The sequence below is a fragment of the Strix aluco genome, chromosome 18, assembly GCF_031877795.1.
Source record: "Strix aluco isolate bStrAlu1 chromosome 18, bStrAlu1.hap1, whole genome shotgun sequence".
Classification (NCBI taxonomy): Eukaryota; Metazoa; Chordata; class Aves; order Strigiformes; family Strigidae; genus Strix; species Strix aluco.
In genome coordinates this window covers 2,515,315-2,533,830 of record NC_133948.1, presented here as the reverse complement: position 1 = coordinate 2,533,830, position 18,516 = coordinate 2,515,315, and the positions used below count along the sequence as shown (strand labels likewise).

The 18,516-nt window shown below is 52.2% G+C and overlaps 2 protein-coding genes across 2 annotated transcripts in view; one reads left to right on the top strand and one right to left on the bottom strand.

The window, feature by feature from the left end:
• Positions 1-3,737, bottom strand: part of BRAP (BRCA1 associated protein) — a 15,982-nt gene extending 12,245 nt beyond the window's left edge. Inside the window, exons 1-4 of the mRNA XM_074844668.1 lie at positions 3,524-3,737; positions 3,157-3,315; positions 2,159-2,360; positions 1,156-1,345 (exon numbers count right to left, since the gene is read on the bottom strand). Of these exons, the coding sequence (XP_074700769.1) occupies positions 1,156-1,345; positions 2,159-2,360; positions 3,157-3,315; positions 3,524-3,605 (633 nt within the window). The 5' untranslated portion in view covers positions 3,606-3,737. The remainder of the gene's footprint in view (positions 1-1,155; positions 1,346-2,158; positions 2,361-3,156; positions 3,316-3,523) is intronic.
• Positions 3,651-18,516, top strand: ACAD10 (acyl-CoA dehydrogenase family member 10). The gene is given in 16 exon segments (XM_074844667.1): positions 3,651-3,823; positions 4,191-4,329; positions 4,712-4,889; positions 5,374-5,522; positions 6,336-6,530; positions 8,175-8,333; positions 9,110-9,269; positions 9,701-9,842; positions 10,634-10,702; positions 11,488-11,669; positions 12,244-12,394; positions 13,616-13,761; positions 14,584-14,757; positions 15,627-15,851; positions 15,854-15,981; positions 17,412-18,516. Coding segments are annotated over 16 exon segments (2,310 nt in total). The 5' UTR covers positions 3,651-3,758; the 3' UTR covers positions 17,460-18,516.

The window sequence follows — 18,516 nt, the reverse complement described above, 5'->3', positions numbered from 1 at the left end:
TAAGGCCTTTGAGATTTGCTTTTGCTACCTGCAGACACAGTCATTAGGGGTCACTGGGGAACAGGCCTTCAGGGAATTTCCTAAGAAACAGGAATTTCTGGGTGGATCGAGTCCAAGTTTACGGATTTGCTGCAAGGCTGTTTAGCACTAGGTATTTGCCAGTGTAATTTGATACAGCGAAGTACAAAATGCACCTTTGCAACTACTGCAAAGAGCACAAAACGCACACCAATACTACATCTGTGCAACAGGCATGGGAAATACCTCACGCAGCATTCACAGCTGGGGGGAACCTCTCCCCGAACCCCAAAATAAGTCATTTGCAGTTGGGAGAAGAGAAGGTACAAGTCCACATGGGAATTGGCAGGGGAAAAGCTTAAAGCTACATAGAATCACAGAATCAACTAGGTTGGAAAGGACCTTGAAGATCATCTAGTCCAACCATTAATCTAGCATTGCCAGTTCCCATCTACACCATATCTCTCAGCGCTATGTCGACCCTACTCTTAAACACCTCCAGGGATGGGGACTCCACCACCTCCCTGGGCAATCCATTCCACTGCCTAATAACCCGTTCTGTAAAGAAATACTTCCTGACATCTAGTCTAAACCTTCCCTGGCGCAACTTGAGGCCATAGTTCAGGAGGACCTGTAAGCAGCAAACTCTGTTATCTGGTTATCAGTTCACGCCCTAGGCTCCCAGTTTTGGGGGTGACTGTCCTTTTCCCACTGTACTGGCAGTGGCTGTGAAACCACCCAGCTCCTCAGAAAAGCAGAATAAGCCTTTCCTAAAATTCAAACGAAGCCCCACTGGCCGGGTCCTTTCTGTTCGGCATAGTACAATGCACTGCTCTCTTTTTTAATATGCTTTGAGACAGCAGAGAACTGTGTATCCTTACTATTTTTTTTAAATATCCTGCCAACAAGAAATAGGATAGCTAGAACGTGGCAGACACTTGCCTCCAGGTCAAGGTGTGGGACTAACCCTAGTCAGCAGCCCCAGGAAAGCCCTGGGCAACAGGACAGGACTGTTTCTCCCAAGGTGAAGCACAATCTTGGCTAACAGCTGGCCAGCAAAGCCCGACAGCGCTCCCAAACAGCGGTTCTATACGACAGCGCAGTCCCTTCTACAGCAAAGGGACTTCCAGCTCTTACCTGAGAGCTAAACTTTATCAGCACCATGTACTGGTTTGGAGTGGAATCTCGGATGATTTTCATGTGCTCGATTACTTCGTAGAAGGAGGCCACAAACTTCATCAGGTCATGGCTGGTCATGGTGGCAGGGACCGTGAGGATACACAGCATGGCGCTGCGCCTCACGTCTTCTTTCAAAGAGGTCATCTTGCTGATGAGACAACAGTGACACAACTTCATCTCAGTTCAGAGAGAACAAAGGCACAGCTGGACACATCGCATTTCCAACAACTGCAGTTACTACAATAATTTTGTCGTCGAGCTTAATCCTCTTTTGTATATTTGTAGATATTAAGAAAGAGAAGCAAGGGGCTGTGGTAAGAGTCCAACGTATCCACGTGAAACTATTACTCTTTAGCAAAGGGTTAAACTGGGCGGCTCCAATAAACAATGATTTTGTCAGGAATAATTTGACATCTGTTTTTCTATAAGAACAGCTGAAGTTGGCAAGCCACGGGTGCTCAGAACTACTCCTAGCACAAGCGAGCAATGTTTGTTACTATTTCAAATGCCCATTTAGTGTCTCCTGATAGCTTTCAGGAAGAGCTGAAATGGAAGTTCTCACACAATTATAGGGGAACAGCATGAAATTGTAATCCCTGAAACATGGGGTGAAACCTCCTGCCTCAGACAGCTCCTCAGGCCTGCTGCCAAGACCCCAGAGATCACAATTTCATTGTGGGATCCCTTGAGAAGCTGCTTTCAGCTGTCATTTTTAAGGAACCCACATTTGTCTACAGCCCCTGGGACAAGCCCTCTCAACCCGGAGCCGCGGGACCCGGGCCAGCCTCAAGCTCTACCATTAACACAAGGACCCGTCTGCCCTCCCGGGTGCAAGTCACCCTTCCTGTTTGTCCCAGCTCAGGAGCCACAGCCCCGGGGTGACAGACTCACCCTTCCGGGTGACAGCATTATTCAGGAGCACTTGTTCCTACTAGAGCTACAATTAGTCAAGCATTCTTACTTTGTTTTGTACAGATGCATAATGCCGTGAACAATTTCAACCGAGGGATTCCCACTGAAGAAGGAAATCTGGTCAGGGAGCTGTTTTGATGGTGAGTCTGGAGCAGCCTCACGCTCTTTACTTTGATCATCATGTTTATTTTTGTCCTCGGCAGATGCAGCCTCTGAAGATTTTCTTCCTTCCATGGCAGCTTTTGTTTCATCTTTTACAAACCAAAAGTTTCCATGTTACAAATGGTGCATCAGAAACCTGCTGCTCCCTAAGCACAGCCTGCACGTACACAACAGCACCCCGAGAAGTCAAATTACAACCCTGGAAAGCAGCAGAATGAGACACCTCTCATCTTCACTGTTCCAGGAGAAACTCCAGAGCTGCCAGACACCCACCACGAGCCCCCAGCAGGACCCTGCTGCTGCAGGTCAAGCCAGGAGAGTTTTGCACCGTGCCTGGTGAAATCCCCAGCAGGCACCAGTATCAACACAAAGCAACTGGGACAGGTTTGCTGAGCAGGGGCGAGGAGCAGGCTGCCCCTCCTGTGCTGCTCCGCTGGCAGCTCGGATATTTGACAAGACTCGGTGCTTCCATCCTTAAACTGCTGCTTTATCAGGGAATTTAAACATCTGCAGAGCTGAATGGTTTTATAGCTACAGACCAGCAATGCTGGCAAGCAAAAAACTGACAAGCCCGCGGCACAGTCTAAAATAAATTAACCCTTTATGGAGCGGGAAATGTTTGCTAGGAGTAACCAGCTCTCCTATCCGGCCCCCAACAGACATTCCTTAACTTCTTTACTCGTTTTCCAACCTGTGTGACTGACTCAAGACCCTCAAACCCAGCAGCACCCCCACCGTCCCCACACTGACAGATCGCTGTCACCGGTGGGGCCGGCGCCTGGAAACCGCTGCGCTCCCCTTCCGCAGTGAGGGGCCGCCCCACAAGCGGGGTGGGCGACAACCACGGCCCCGAAAAAGAGCGTTACCCGCCCCTGAGGCCGGTACCTGGCCGCGGCTGGATGGTCTCGATGATCACGTCGGTCATTTCCCTGCGGCCGAGGTGCTGGTGGAGGATGGCCGCCCGCTCCCCGGGGCCTTTCCCTTCCAAACAGGACGGCACAGCCGCCGGGGCCGCCCCGGTGTTCTCCGCAGCCATCTCCGGAGCTGCGCAGGGAAAAGGAGGCGTTGGGACAGGGCGCTGGGAGCGGAGCCCCGGGACCGGGACACAGCGGCAGCACCGGGACGGCGACCCCGACCCCCTCCCCGGGCGCGGACAGGGCACAGCTCCCTCCCCCGCCACGGCGGGCAGGGCTGCCCCGCAGCCGGGGCACAGTCCCCCGCGGGGAGGGAACCGGCCCCGGGGGGAACTCACCGGCCGCGCTGTAAGCGAAGCCCGCGGGCAGCGGCGAGTGCTCGGCCAGCTCCAGCCGGATCACCACCAGGGACACGCTCATGGGCCCGGGCACCGCGGGCCGCCACCGCGCTCCGAGCCCAACGGAGACGAAACACCGCTTCCGCCTCGCGCGCCTTTCCCCTCTGACCCCGCCGGGTCACGCCGGCGGCGCGATGACGTCACGGCGGCGACGACACCACGACGGCGGCGGCGGATGAGGAGGAGGCGGCGGCGCGGGGGCTGCGAGCGGCTCCCGGCTGCTCCTCGCGAGACTTCCAGGTGTGTTCTCGCGAGACCTGGGGCTGCGGTCAAAGGGCACGGTGAAGCCTGCCCTGATCCTGGCAACGCCTGGTCTGGACTAGGCCAAGGAGGGGCCGGGGAACGGAGGGGACCCCCCGGCACCCCCAGGTGTGATTTCAGGGCTGAGAGAAAGGGTGAGACACTGGGGGGTGGGGGGTTTAGTGGTGACAGTCCTGCCTGGGCAGCCCCGCACCAGAGCCACAGGCCCCGTTACCATGGTAACAGAGCCACGCTGGAGAGGCCAGGCCCCATCCCCTTAGGCTGAAGCCCCCTCCCAAAAAATAATTAAAAAAAATAAATCCATTTCTTCCTTTCCTCTGACACCCACCACATTTGTATCTTGCAGCTCGGGGCTGTGCCAAGCTTTGGTATGGTTCATGCTTAAGAAAAAGAAACTGAAAGACAGCCCAGCCCTGGAAATAAGGACTTTGCTTCATGGCACAGAGCTGTCTGTGACGGATAAAGGATACCCCTGGATAATCACGGTAACACCAGCATCCTATAGCTGCTCTAACATGTCTTTGAAACCATCCCATAATTGTCTGGCAGCATAGAGAGGTAACTTTAGCTGACTTCATGGATATCCGGATCAATAGACAAGCAACAAGAACATTGCAAAAATGCAGTCGCTTTGCAAAGTTTTGCTATGATTAGTAACCAGTAGTGTGCGTGTTAATGATTAGTCAAATCGTGTTGTACTCAGATGTTTGAAGGGCATAAAATAAAACCATATTTGGGGTGCCCTGATTTGGCTGGGGCACTTCACGCGCATGAATAACTATTTACCCTTTTAATTGCACGTTTTTTGTCCTCGCCTCTCTCCTCCATCAGCACAGGCCAGTTGTGAATTTTCCTAACGCCCTCCAGGCAGCTCACAGCATGTACCTGAGGAGTGTTGCCCGTGTCCCTTCCCTGCTCTGTGCCGGGGTCTGGCAGCACCCACAGGGGTTAATCCAGCGGAGGCGATCTGGATGGTGCCGATATAAAGCCGTGATCTTTGACGCAAGTGGAGTGCTCCTCCCGTCCCCCTACAAGACAGCTGCAGGTGTGTATCCTCATTTGCTCCCGTTGTTTCTATGCATGGAGGGAAAATAAATTGCAGGTGAGCCTGTCAGCTGCCTCTGGTTGTGGTAAGATATTCAAGAACTTGCGATGACGACAACGTTACGCCATTGTGCCACCAGAACTGACAACAAGCAGCAACTGGGGTCAGGGCCTGAACCCAGCTGGTAATGAAACCGTGCTGTGGTGGCTGATACCACCCGACGTTGGTACAGTCCTTCAGCACGCTTTAAGAACTCCGTGTTTCCACCCCAAGGGTAGCACACCAAAATTAGAGCGAGATGCTTCAGTTGGGGGACTGCCCAAACTTCCTCTCTCTGTGTCTGGGTAAATTACCCCAGCCCAGCACGTCAGTTCTCGTGAGTGCTGGTCGATGTATCAGGCCTCAGAATGGTTTCAAGCTAATTTCCCAGTTCTGATGATGCCGTATGTGCTCTCTCTTGGCTTTCTCACTTTTCTCTATGTAGACTGGGAGGCCCGGAATTGTATTCCAGCCAGCACCGTCCAGCAAGCTATACTCTCTGGAGGGGAAAATAGCCCCTCTCTGAAGTACACAAGAGGAGAGCTGACGTCTGTGGAGTTTTTGCAGGAATTGGGACAGCAGTGCTTTGAGATTGTAAGCCAACTCCCCCCCTCCTCTCTTTGTGCTTCCTGACTGCAGGGAAATTGCAGGGATCCTGCAATGTGGTGGTTCAGTGAGGAAAGAGGAGCTTTTAAAAGAAATCCTTTGATGGAAGGGTTTGGGTTTACCATGTAGGAAGCATTGCTGTCTGATCAGGGCGGACTTTTCACTGCCATCATCATTCTGGTACCCTGCCAGGATGGTCAGCTGAATTTGCCTTCACTTCCCCTGCATATCTCATAACTTCTTTTTTCAAGACACCTCTAGGATCAGCCAAGATGAGAAGTCAGAGAGTCAGAGACCAGCTGAAAGGCTTTTGCTGTTAGTTCGTACGTGGACACGCTCAATGGCTGGAGACCATGGTCTCTGGGGAGGGTTCTTAAGATCTTAAGATCGGTAGAAGCCCCTCCAGGAACACAGAGCAAGAATCCTTCTTTTAATGAAGTCTTTTTGAAACAGCTCAGCCTAAAATGCAGATTCCTTTCCTGTCTGCTGAATGGTAAAGCAGTATTTATCTCTAACCTGCCTTGATTCCATGGCAGGCACAGTCCTGGTGCATTCCTCTTTCCCAGAATCACCCCTTTATGTCCACTGCTGCTTCTGTAGAATTAGCAATGTGAGAACGCTGGTTTATTTGGTCTAAGCAGTTTAGCTGGGAGATTCACTGACTGCCTTCTGCTGCCAAAGGAAGTAGGACAGCAAGATAAGATGATCGGGCAACCTGCCTACCCGACCACTCTTATATTCCTCCCTGCTTAAAAACCATAAAGGCTAATTACAATTCTTGGGGTTTCTCTGGTTTCTTAGGCAAATGTCTGTGTTCCAGTGGACTCTTTTCTCTCAGACTTAATCAGAAATGAGATGATAAAACAGCTCCCCATAATGGCAGAAGCAGTACAGTGTATCCGTGCAGAAGGACTTAAGACAGCTCTTCTAAGCAACAACTTCTGCCCGCTGAATGTGGAGAGCTTTCTGCCCCTAGACCGAAAGCACTTTGATGTGGTAAGCCTGGATGGATTCCAAAATGCATTTCTGTACCTAGGTCTATAGAAAGCAGCAGCTGAAATTCTTTACATGCAGGTACCAAATGAACAGCCACCAGCAGCATATGTTAACAGACATAAATGTAAGAGTCTGTGGGCATAATTCATTGTAGTGACTGGGCCTTGAAGAGGGTCTGAGCGAGTGGCAGGTACTTGTGTGTTTGAAAATTCATTGCAAAGTGCCCACACAACCACAAGTGTACGTGTAACAGGCATAGGTAGCGATGTCAATAAAGGACTTGGAAGCTGGAACACTACAAGAGAAATAAATGTTATTACCCAGTGCCCCTTCCTGCTTTATATTTAGCCCTTACTCTTTTAAAGCTTGTTTCATCCTGAAGAATTGCAAAGCATCCCCTATACCACAAAAAATCCCACTTCCCCAACATGTGGATCTGTCTGAGAGCCCTCTCCCAGCACGCTTCGCTTGTCAGAGATGAAGCAGAAGATGAGCCATGAACCTCGAGGCTGGTTCAAGTGGCTTCACCTTAACAGGCAGCTACAAGGACTCAACTCAGCATGACAGAAAATTTGCTTTTTTATGTGCCCCAACTCACAGAATCCCAGAATCATCTAGGTTGGAAAAGACCTTGAAGATCACCTAGTCCAACCCTTAAACTCACATCTTTGAATTTCAGGAGTAAGTTTGCTTTATAGCCTTGATTAAGACAGTAAAATATGCAAAGAAGAGTCGTATCGATACATTTAAAACCCAGGACTGTTTAAAGTCATCTTGTTAACATTACATCATTATCGACTCGGCTTTCTGTGCCTTGTGCTAGTGGCAGAGGTGCCTGTGAAGTTCTCTTAGTGGAGTGATGCTCTTGTTGTGATGCTCTGTGGTACCCTTCATCTCAGACTGTTTCAAAGCACTTTAATAACCATGGCCTATCCAGTGTCATCACTCATGCGTGTAGCTCTTCTCTAACAGCAGGCAACAGCACTGCACCGTAATTAGTGGGGAAAAAAAGATTAATTGAATGTGGATTTCCATTAGCATTGGCTTTTATATCTATCTAATAGATTAATTTCTATTCCTAGAGTGTCTATCAGTGCAGGGGTGAAATACTGCTTGAATTTTTTATGGTTTTGAGGACAATGTGAGTATTCAGAGACTGACCCAAGATATTTTTGATCCGAATTTGGGCAGATGATTATGGTCAGCATCTCTGCTGCTGTGCAGATTGCTTTGGCGTGGTTGGGAGGTGTGGTGGTCAGGACACTGCTTTTCCAGATCATTTGGAAGGTGGTGCAATCCAAGGCTTTCTTGGACAGCGTTGAGCAGTGGGTTCAGCACGGTCTGGGACATCCAGCGAGTCTCCCACATCGTGACATCTCTTTGGATATCTTCCACCCAAGGACTGGCTGATCCTGTTTAGCTGATTGGAGCTGACAGAGCCACAGCCAAGGCAGTTGGCACCCATGCAGTCGCTTGAATCACGTCCCACCCAGCTCTGTCAGCCCTCCATTCCCCGTGTCCTTCATTTCACATGTTAATTAGACTGTCAGTCTCTTTCCCACCCTCCCATCCTCCACTTCCAACACTGCACAGATGTTTGTGGTCACAGTAGGCTCATGCATAATCCATTTGTTGTTGCTGTAGATGGTTGAATCTTATCGGGAAGGAATGCGCAAGCCAGACCCTCGTATCTACGAGCTGTGCTTGGAGCGCTTGGGTGTTCAGCCCCAGGAATCCATCTTCCTCGACAACAGCAGCCAGAAACTAAAAGCAGCAGCCCAGCTTGGCATTAAAACAGTGAAGGTACAAAGCAGTGCAACCAGGGCGGGCTTTGGGTATGGTTTTTAAGTCCAGAAGCCGTGTTTGACTTGACTGGTTCAGGATTTTCAAATGGCAGTGGCAGAGTCGTGTTGCCAAGCCTTTTGTTTCAGCCTGTCCTTATTCCTACAGGATGTGGCGGGGTTAAAAGGGAGGGTTCCTGGCAAGGTCTGCACCGGCCTGTTTCATTCACAGCTCTGAGCCCTACTGCCAGTGTAACCTTGGAGAAGTCGCTTCTCCTTTGTGGACCTCAGTTCCCTATTAGAGAAACAGCCCTAACCATATGGTTGAGACAACTACATCCACCTGATGGGAGAAAATAAGACATATTGAGTAAATTTCTAGAAGCTCTGAGGCTTCATGGATCTGTCAGCTGGGGACTGACTGGTTAACCCCCCCTGGCTTCGGAGGGTTTTACTTCAGTGGGGACCACTGGGGGAAGGACAAACATGGGACTGGTGGGAAGAGGGAGCTCTGCTCCCCTGGCCTGCACACAGGAAGTTCCAGCTCTTAGCCCAAGCTCACAGTGCCTGTGCCACTATGACTGGGACAGAGACCAAGGCGGGAGGCTCAGCGAGTACTGGTCATGGTACTGGGCTCTGTGTTGGCCGGGGAGGACCTGTGAATTCCTGTGTGTCTTAGTGGATCAGTGCCGTTGGACTCACACATAAATGCATCGCACGTGTGCAGAGCTCTTTCTTTCCTGGGCAATATTATCTTCTAACTATCACCCAGCATTACTCTCTCCCCCCTGCTTTCAGGTCGATGATCCAGAAGTAGCACTCAAAGAGCTCGAAGCCTGTCTGGGTTTTCCTTTGCAAGGGTTTGTTCCATATACTCGTTCAGTGAGACCAAGCATGGAAATCCCTAAAGATCATCTGCAAAAGTACCTTGAAAAGGTTCTCGGTGACCACACAACAGGTACTGCAGTGCTTTTTGCTCTTCAGCTTGTAAGCTTGATTATTCTGAAGCCATTGGCTCTTTCTGTTGTACAGCAGATGGATTGAAAAATAATAATTAAAGGCTCCTAATCTCCAAGCAGATGTTGCAGCCATTCAGGTTTCAGTGATCTGTCACTGTTTCCCACAAATGGGAAGCAACACTTTAGGACTTCCTCATTTGGGAGGGGTTGAACACAAGTTGCCAAAGAGATGCCAGGAATATTCCTGGCCTGTGAGCCATCTATGAGCTTCCCAGGGATTTGGGACACAGGAGCAAGGTGTAGGTTGCTGATTACTGTGAGTCAGATCTCAGAGCCGGGCACAGGAAGGGGAAGTAGAACCTGGAGAAGTGATGAGAAATAATCCCAGCTCATGCTTCTGTCTGCTGATCCTCTGCTCTCAACCCTTCAGGCCCGCTCATGGTACGGCAGTTTGGCCACGGACAGTCTTCCCGGACCTATTCAGTGAAGTTTGGAGATCGTTTGCTAGTGCTGAAGAAGGAGCCCTGTGGCAGCCTGCCTCCCACAGGCCCTGCCATCGCAAGGGAATACAGGTGAGAGGGCAGCTGTGCTCCTCGTGCCGCCTGATGGGGGAAGACTCTTGCAGGAGATGCCAAACAACCCCATCCTACGGACATAGCTCTATTCCAGCCTTGGCTTTTCTGTTCCTCGTCACACACACCTGCCTCCCTCACTGCCATCCCCTGCCCTTCGCACGGCTCCGTAGCCCGATCTGTGACCCGTTTGAGTGAGCCATCCCGCATTGAGAGCCGAGGCTGTGCCACAGCCCTGCAGCTGGCGGTGAGCGTGCCGTTAGGACCCTGTGCCTGTGAAAAGCCCCCTCCCCGCTCCTGCACCCTGCTCCTCCCAATCCACGGGGCACACCACAGCTCTCCCAGCGCTGGGAGACGCGGGATCTCACTGCTGCGTCTGGCACCTTAGGTGGGAGAGAGGTCGCAGCACAATGCTGCAGCTGAGCCCTGCGAAGGGCTAGCCCCGTGCTGGGACCAGTTTCACAGAATCACAGAATCATCTCGGTTAGAAAAGACCTTGAAGATCATCCAGTCCAACCATTAACACAGTTTGTTGTGCCAGAAGTCTCTGCCTCAGCAGCAGGATGCTTGTGGGGGAGCAGCTATGATCCCCCCTTGGTTTTCCAGAGTGTGTTGGATAGATCTTGGGGCTCTGGGCCTTATGAAGGTTTTGATGTGCTTCTTTCACTCAAATAACATTTAAAACTGAGCACAGGACTCTAATATTGCGTGTCTGCCTAGCAACAATGCAGTTCTAGTATTGATTCCCTAATGCCTTTCTGTGCTGACACGGCTCTGACTCGCCCTGGCAGGGTACTGAAGGCACTCTCTGAGGCTGGTGTTCCTGTTCCCACTGTGCTTGCTCTCTGCCAGGACAGAAGGTAATCTCAGCCCTCAGCTTTCACTCTGTGCTTGACAACTTCAGCCAGATTCCCCTAAAGACAAGGAGAGGAGAGAAAAAGGAGCCAGACCTCACGAGGTGCACTGGTCTAATTAGTGTTTGCCCAGTCTGGGGCTAGAGGAGACCCTAGAAGTTCAAAGGACTGTAACGCTTTTATTTGGCTTGTTTTAGGTATGTCCTTCTTTTAACAATTAATCAAAATGCTGTCTTCCTTTGAAAAGCTGCTAGAAAACAAGTGTTGTAGGGCTTCCCGCTGACTCGGTATGCTCAGATTTCCAATAAGGAGGTGATTTTTCTAACTGCCAGACCTCAGACTTGCCCCAAGATCTACAGCCACGATAGCAGCAAGTCTGCGACCACGACACCCTGTGCAGCCTGCAGCCAGCACAGCTACGCTCAGATCTCTGCTGGCTGCAGTAATAAAGTCTCTGCACTGCAGCTAAATGTGTGTCCACCGTTCACGGTGTTTGTGTGCAGTCTGAGAGCACAGCAGGGTGGGCAGGGAGATGGTTTATGGTGTAGCCTGGCCTCAAGCTCAGCTTCCTGGGGCTGGAGGGGCTGGGACTAATGGTGCCACAGCCGTCTGCCACTGCCTGGCAGCCTGAGCTGGGCTTAAACCCAGGCCACAGCCAGGCATGAAGGCTCAAGCGCTGTTGAGGCTGCTCTTCACTGTGCAGCTGAGGCCTGGGGGCACGTTCAAGGTGCAGGTGAGATTTGAGGGGTGGGAGGTAGCAGGATTAACCTCAGACCCACTGGTTCCACCAGCACCCTGGGCACACCTTTCTACCTGATGGAGCACTGCGCTGGCCGTGTCTGCGGCGACGTCTCCCTCCCCACCCTGCAGCCCAGCCAGCGGAGGGCTATTTATGCTGCCATGAGTCAAGTCCTCTCCAAGATCCACCGCGTAGACCTGAGAGCAGCTGAGCTGGAGGACCTCGGGGAGCACGGTGAGAGAAGGCTCTGTATCCTCTGTCACTGTTTTCCTCTCCTGTGCATCAGCATTTCAAAGGATAGGCTCAGGTACAGGACTTGGGCTGAACTTGGGGGCAGTCCTGAAAGCAAAATGGGCAGCAGGGTGTCTGAATCCCCAGAGCGTGATGGGAGGGTGTGGAGAGCTGCTTCAGATCCTCCCGGTCTGTGTTTCCTGTTAGTAATCCCCAGAGTTTCCTGCCATGAGCAAGAGCTGCGCTGTGGGTGCAGGAGTAACTTGTTTGCTGCCACCTCTGACCAGACTTCCTCAGTCTCTCTGCAGAGCTATCTCAGCTTCTTGGATTTGGTGGAAAAGTTACGTTTTTGTCCAGGACCTGTTTATTTTCACCCGAATATCAAACCCAGTGTCCAGTTAAGAATATATGAGACCCCCTGGAAATCACAGTTAAACTCTTGGAGCTTATCTCAGGGTGCTGGACTGAGATCTGCTTGGCTGTTTGACTTTTTCTGCACGCACCTTTTATGCATCTCTTTTGAAGTCTCTTTGTGCCCCTTCCTCTCTCCCTGAGAGCCTTCGTTCCTCTGTTACAGGCAATTACATTCAGCGGGAAGTTGAGACCTGGACAAAGCAGTATCGAGCTATGGAAACTCACGTTATCCCAGCAATGGAGAGACTCATCGAGTGGCTGCCTCTGCATTTTCCTGAATCTCAGAAGACGACAGTGGTGCACGGTGATTTCAGGTACTGCCGGGCTGACAGCAGCGCCCTGGAGCACATCCCAGGCAGGAGAGAGGGAAAAGCAATATGCAAACTCCAAAGAGATGCTGAGTTGGGCTGGTGCAGCAGCTTCAGAGCAGTCCAAAAGCTGGGCTCTGGGTCAAGTTTAGCATCCCCCAGGTAATGAGATCTAGAGGGCACAAGCCCTTCACATCTGTCATGAGAAACATATCCCAGGAGCTCTGACTGGTGCTGTCTTGCACCCAGAGCTCTCCTATTTTCCCCAGCGTTCATCTGCCTCCTGATCTGTGGCAGTTTAAAGCAGTGCCCATTTTAAAGCAGGGAAACTAGGGGCAGGAACGGAGAGCCTGGGCTCCTGATGTCCGATTCCAATCTTACTGCCTCGCTGGTGTTCCAGTTTCTTCACCCAACCACTGCAAACTCTGGTCTAACACTGGAGGATCATCAACTCTTTCTGCAATACTCAGAGATCAGTCCTGGTTGCTAATGGTATTTGGTGCTTAAAGCATTTGGGTGGCTGGTGAGATGCTGCAGGATGTACAGTAAAACCTGCCAGGGCTACAGGCAAAGTCCTGCAGGAGCGTGGTGCCTCGGGACCGAGGGGAGGGATGCAGAGAGCTACTTCTGCGTTGCCAGGCCCTGGCTGCCAGGGCTGTGAGGCTGCAGCGTGGGTGTGTGCCAGTGCTGGGCCAAGGCTCCTTCCCGCAAGGTTTAGCGCCCAGTTCCAGTGTGACTGGAAGCTGGTGAGCTCTCTGCACCCTGGCAGGATGGCTGCCCTCTCTGTTTTCCTCCTCAGTAAGCTGCTGCCCTCTCCTGGGGCTCAAACTGGTGAAGGCTGTAAATAATCTGCAGCACACAACAGCGCAGGGCCTGGAGTTATTGTGTGCCTTTGAAATGATCCCCCTGGACCAGTGATTTGCCCACTGTACATTTTGGCTAGCCTGTCCTGTAACATCTGTTAATGATCTGAGGCCCTGAATGACTTTGTTTCATTCTTCGAAGTGCAGTTCAGTTCATCATTAACCAGGGAGTTCACTATTGAGTAATCTCAGTCCTCTCTGACCTATGTTTGCAGAAATTAATTTGTCACTTGTGCAGCCTCCCAAAGGACTCAGCAATTTTTGCAGAGAGTGAAGAGCACTGGAAAGCACCTACTGCTGCTGAGCGCTGGGATTTTTTCCCCTCTCTTGAGACTTTTCTGATCTCTTTTTCCCTCTGATACAGGATGGACAACCTGGTCTTTCATCCAGACAGGCCAGAAGTCCTTGCTGTCCTTGGCTGGAAGCTTTCAACTCTAGGAGATCCCATCTCTGATTTGGCGAATAACTGTATGGCCTACTTCCTGCCACCTCACTTTAATGCACTGAGAGGTACAGAGAGGGGCAAAGTCACATTTGACACACGTGAACTAGAGTTCAGAAACAGATTAGCTCCTGCCTAGAAAGCTCAGCAGACAGCTGGGCTCACTGCAGCTGGAAAGGGTCTCGTGCCATATTCCCTGCTCTGCCCTTTCTCCCCTCCCTGAAGAGAGATGTTTCCTACCTCTGGGGTGGAAACATCTTCCTGCATGTGCAGTAATCACCGTGCACGGTCGCCCCATCCCCAGTTTGTCTCGTATCTGCCACCCCTTTGGGGGATTCTCTGCCACGCGCTCCCCGTCCTGGTTGGAACCGTCACCCTCTTCATGCACACGGATCTTCATTAGCAGTCGCGTCAGGGATGGGCCCAGAGAGGAGGGCCCTGCTTCACAGCTTGCCAAACTGCGTTTAAAAGTTAATTTGGATTATTTTCCATCTCGCTTCAGCTGTAAAGCCAGGGAACTTTTCTGGGTGGAAAGCTGTGAACCAGGCCAGCCCAGAAGGGGTTTGTCCACAAAGATATACACTTGTTTAAAAGAACAGTATAGGGGTAAACAGCAAGGAAAATTACTCCATCATTTAGGAGGAAGATCCATCAGTTACTGCTTTCACAATCTCACCCCAATGAAGAAAACTGCCCCATGTGCATTTCACCTACGTGGGTTGGTGCCAAACCCGCATTGTTATGTATGGAAACAGCACGGCAGCCGTGCCGGCGTTGGATGGTGCAGGTCCCTCTGCTGCACGGCTCTGCCACAAGCCTCACGGCATCCCTAGAAAGCTCTGAGCTCCCCACTGTCTGCTGCTTCACTGTTGCCTCTTCACATCTTCCAGGCTTGAGGAAGTGTGATTTGGGGCACCTGGGGGTCCCCTCAGCAGAGGAGTATTCCCAGATGTACTGTGGCCACATGGGAGCAGAGCACCCTGAAAACTGGAATTTCTACATGGCCTTTGCCTTCTTCCGACTGGCTGCAATGCTGCAGGGACTCTACAGACGCTCTCTGGCAGGTGAGGGACCCAAGCACGACGGGTCTGTTCTGCACAGGTCTCCAGTCAGAGCGCAGCCCCAGAGGCACCGGCGTGGGGAGAGCTCTCACACTGAACCGCGGAGGTCAGACGGGCAGCACGTGCTGCAGGTGAATCCCAAGAGCTCTGAAATTCTGGGTGTTACAGCAAAACGTGGCATGTCTGGCAGTCTTGTGCTTTTGGCGTAGAGCTCTTATGGGAAATAAGGCCTCAAAATGAGAGATCTTGTTTCACCTCTGCATTTGGAGATGAGTGACCTGGAAGCAATCATTCAGCGAGTTGTTGCTGTGTGGAAACAAGAGGGATGGGACTAGAGTGTCTAAAGCACAGAGCTCCCTCCCTGCTCCTGCGCAGGCTCCGGAGGGTGTGAGGCCTCTACAGCTGCGCTGTGTTGTCAGGTTGTCTCCTGCAAAGAGAAAAAAGGGCCAGGGGGAAGCATACACAGGGCACTTCCCCAGCGGCTGCTTTTTGCTGGATGCAAGGCCTGGTCTGTTCCCGTTTGCTGTTTGTGCCAATCAGAGGTTGCTGTGTGGTCTCTTTTCTTTCACGGGAGAACTGAGCAGAGCTCAGAGCCGTGTCCTACAGGTGGAGCTCTCAGACCTTCAAACTAAGCACCCGCCTTGGCAGAGAGATTCAGAAGCAGGGAGGTGGTGTGAACTCTCAGTGCGGTTTATCTGCATACATCAGGTCTGGCCTGGGAGGCTTTATCACAGAAAAACAAGATGTTATTCTCATATTTCTTGCCCGAGTCCTGCTGGGCTGGCCCAGACAAGGACACATGGCGCTGGTTGGGATGTAACTATGTAACATGGGCTCTTTCAAATAAAAGTGTCCTATTCTTTTGTCCCCAGAGAGGCCAGCCCCAGGTGACAGCAGCCCAGAGGATGCAGAGTTCGTGGCCGACCTGGCTTGGGAGTTTGCCATCAAAGAAGGATTCCGTGTGTTCGACAGCCTCCCCACCACAAAGCCCCTCGCACGACGCTACAGTACTTGGGCCAGGCGAGGACCATTCCTCAGCAGGAGCTGTGCTGCCTGGCCACGGCCTGGGGCAGCTCCTGTGCCCAAAGTCCCCCTGGTCATTCCCCCACCAGCCTGCTGGGGATGGCCCAGGGTCTTTACTGCAAGCTGGAAAAGATTGTGGCTCTCCAGTGGGGTTTTCTGATTTCCCAGCCCAGATGGACTCCACGTCCTCTTCTAGAACTGAAGGTGAGGCATCTTCCTCTCTACACTTGCTTTGCTGCACCTGCACCGGGGTGGGGGATCGTGGCGTGCCTCTGAGTGCCTTTGCCTTTCATCACATCAGACATTTGGCATTCATAGAGTCCAGCAGCTCGCAGAAAGGGAGCTCAGTTCCCACTGCTGGCTTCATTCAAGGAACAGAGTTCCTATTCTAGGAAAGAGCAATTTCAGAAGCTGGCACTCCCCTCCAGGATGAGCAGATTAACGCCAGCCCAGCTGTAATTACTGGTGCTGCTCCACCAAGGTCCTGCCATCAGTGGGGTCCCAGAGCTTGGCTGGGCTTGGCCTTTTCAACACCTGGCAGTCCCTTCCCCTCTCAGGGGAGGCCTCGCTGCTGTCTCTGTGTGGGAAAGGCTCAGTTAATTCTCTTTGTACCTCCCGGTCCTTCCTTGGGAGGTCCGTCAGGCAGGGCAGGGAGCTGCCTGCGCCTCCACAGCTTCATTTCCTCCTTTGTGTTCTTTTATCCTCCTCTCCCTGGCAGGGACTGGCCCTGCAGACATCCCTGGCAGCAGTCGCCTGCCCAGTGATAAGATGGGTGTGATCAGGCCCTCGGCCGTGCGGGCTCTGGGAAGCCACTGGGACATTGGCCCTGCCACCATCCTGGGCTCTCCTGTGCAGAGCAGGTGCTGCTGCACCCCTAAACCCTCCAAATGGAGGGACATGGGTCATTCCTGGTCTGGGGGTGAGGAAGCAGAAACCAGCTCCCACAGTGATGTGTCCACGGTCCTGTGGTGGGTCAGTGGTGGAGATGGGAGTAACATCAGCTCTGGAACTGCAGAGTTTTAATTACACATCTCTTCCTTCTGCCAGAGCAAGGCAGGTCAGGTCAATACACAGATATCAGGACACCTGAGTCCCCTGCCCGGGCTCTGCAAACTGGTTTTTTTGTGCTTCCACTTCCCAGTGCTGCTGGTGGCTGCGGTGCAGCTCAGTGAGCCCTGCAGCTCTGGGCTGGCTGGTGTTGCAAACAGATTTGCCGGGAGCGGTGTCGTAACTAATCGTTCACAGAGTGTGTCATGAAAGCAAACATCCCTATCCTTGGGTTGCTACCTAGATTATATTCTTAATGTATTCTAGTGGCATTATGAAATTCTAGTGCGTTACTTAACCACCTTTTAGCTGCCAAAAAAAAAAAAAATCCCATCTGTTGTTCAGCCCTTCGGCAGCATTTCCTTGTGCTCTGGCAGAAACCAGCAAACTTCAGCATTTCAGGGTGTTTAGCAGCTGATCCACTGAGCAGGGGGAAAGGACGGGGAAGCAGCAGCTCTGGGGTATTTGGAAGTGCTGAGATGAGCAGATCTTCTCGCATTTCTTCAAAACACTCATCTTGAGAGCTGCGAGAGAGTCACCAAGCCTCCAAACATCAGGACTGCCACTGTCTCGTCCTCTTCCATCAGGCAGAGAGTGCCAGGACCAAAGCAGCAGCTCTGACGATGACTGTATAGGCCATGGATCAGCATGGCCTGGTGATCAGGCACCTGCACCCAACCTCTGACCCTTCTCTGGCCCAAATAAAATGGCACAGGGACACGTCTCTTCTGACAGGGACACGTCTCTTCTGGGGCCTCCTTTGCACCAGGAACAAGGCTTTGCAGCCTGGGGTCTGTCTGTGAGCACGAGGGGTGATTTGTCCCATCTGTCGCGGGATCCCAGGGGAGGACATTTCCCCAGGGCATTTGCTGCTGTGCTTCCCTGATCCTGCAGCCCCCGACTTGCCCTGCGTGGGCTTCGATCTCACTCTCACACAGGTCCCCAGAGTGGAACGTCGCGGTGGTGCAGACCCCAGCCTGGTGCTGCGCTCGGGTCTGAGCTCCATGTCTGGCTGAAGGTCCCACGTGGTTCACAGGACAGCGCGCTCCAGAGCTCAGCCACCAGCCGCTGCGCTGGGGAGCCTTGGATGTGAGACTAAACCACGCTCTGGCATGAGAGAGGCCATGCTAACGGCAGCCTGGGAGCTTTGGGATTTCAGTGCTGGTTGCTGTTATCTTGTATCTCGTTATCAGTGCCTTTATTGCCAGGTTCAGTAGGTATGGAGCAAAATCCATCACAAGGCTGCAGACAGTCAATACCAGCCTGGGGCGGGGGGGGGAGTTGGTCAGGAATTAGCAGATGGGGGTGCAAGACTTGGTTTTGGGAATAAAGAAAATGGAGCAGGGTGTCTCTCCTCCTTCAGCACAACACCTTCAGCTGCCTGCGGATGCGAGAAGGACTCCAGTCAGTGCGGGTGGGGAACTGAATTGGCTGCTCAAGGACTCTGACCTCAGGGGGGGCTCTGGAGCTGAGGCACTTCCTGGCCGCTGGGAGGAACTGGGAGGACTCCACGGTCCCTTGACTGCGGGGGGTCTTTCTGGGTTTCTTCAGGGACCTACAGGATTAGTGGGGGCTTCCAGAGCTTCACAGAGGCCAGCAGCAAGGGGAGAACTGTGGGAACAATCATGGTAATTCCTGAGCTCTTTGTGCATAATCTAGGATTAATTCAATATTAAAGCGATGGGCACACTT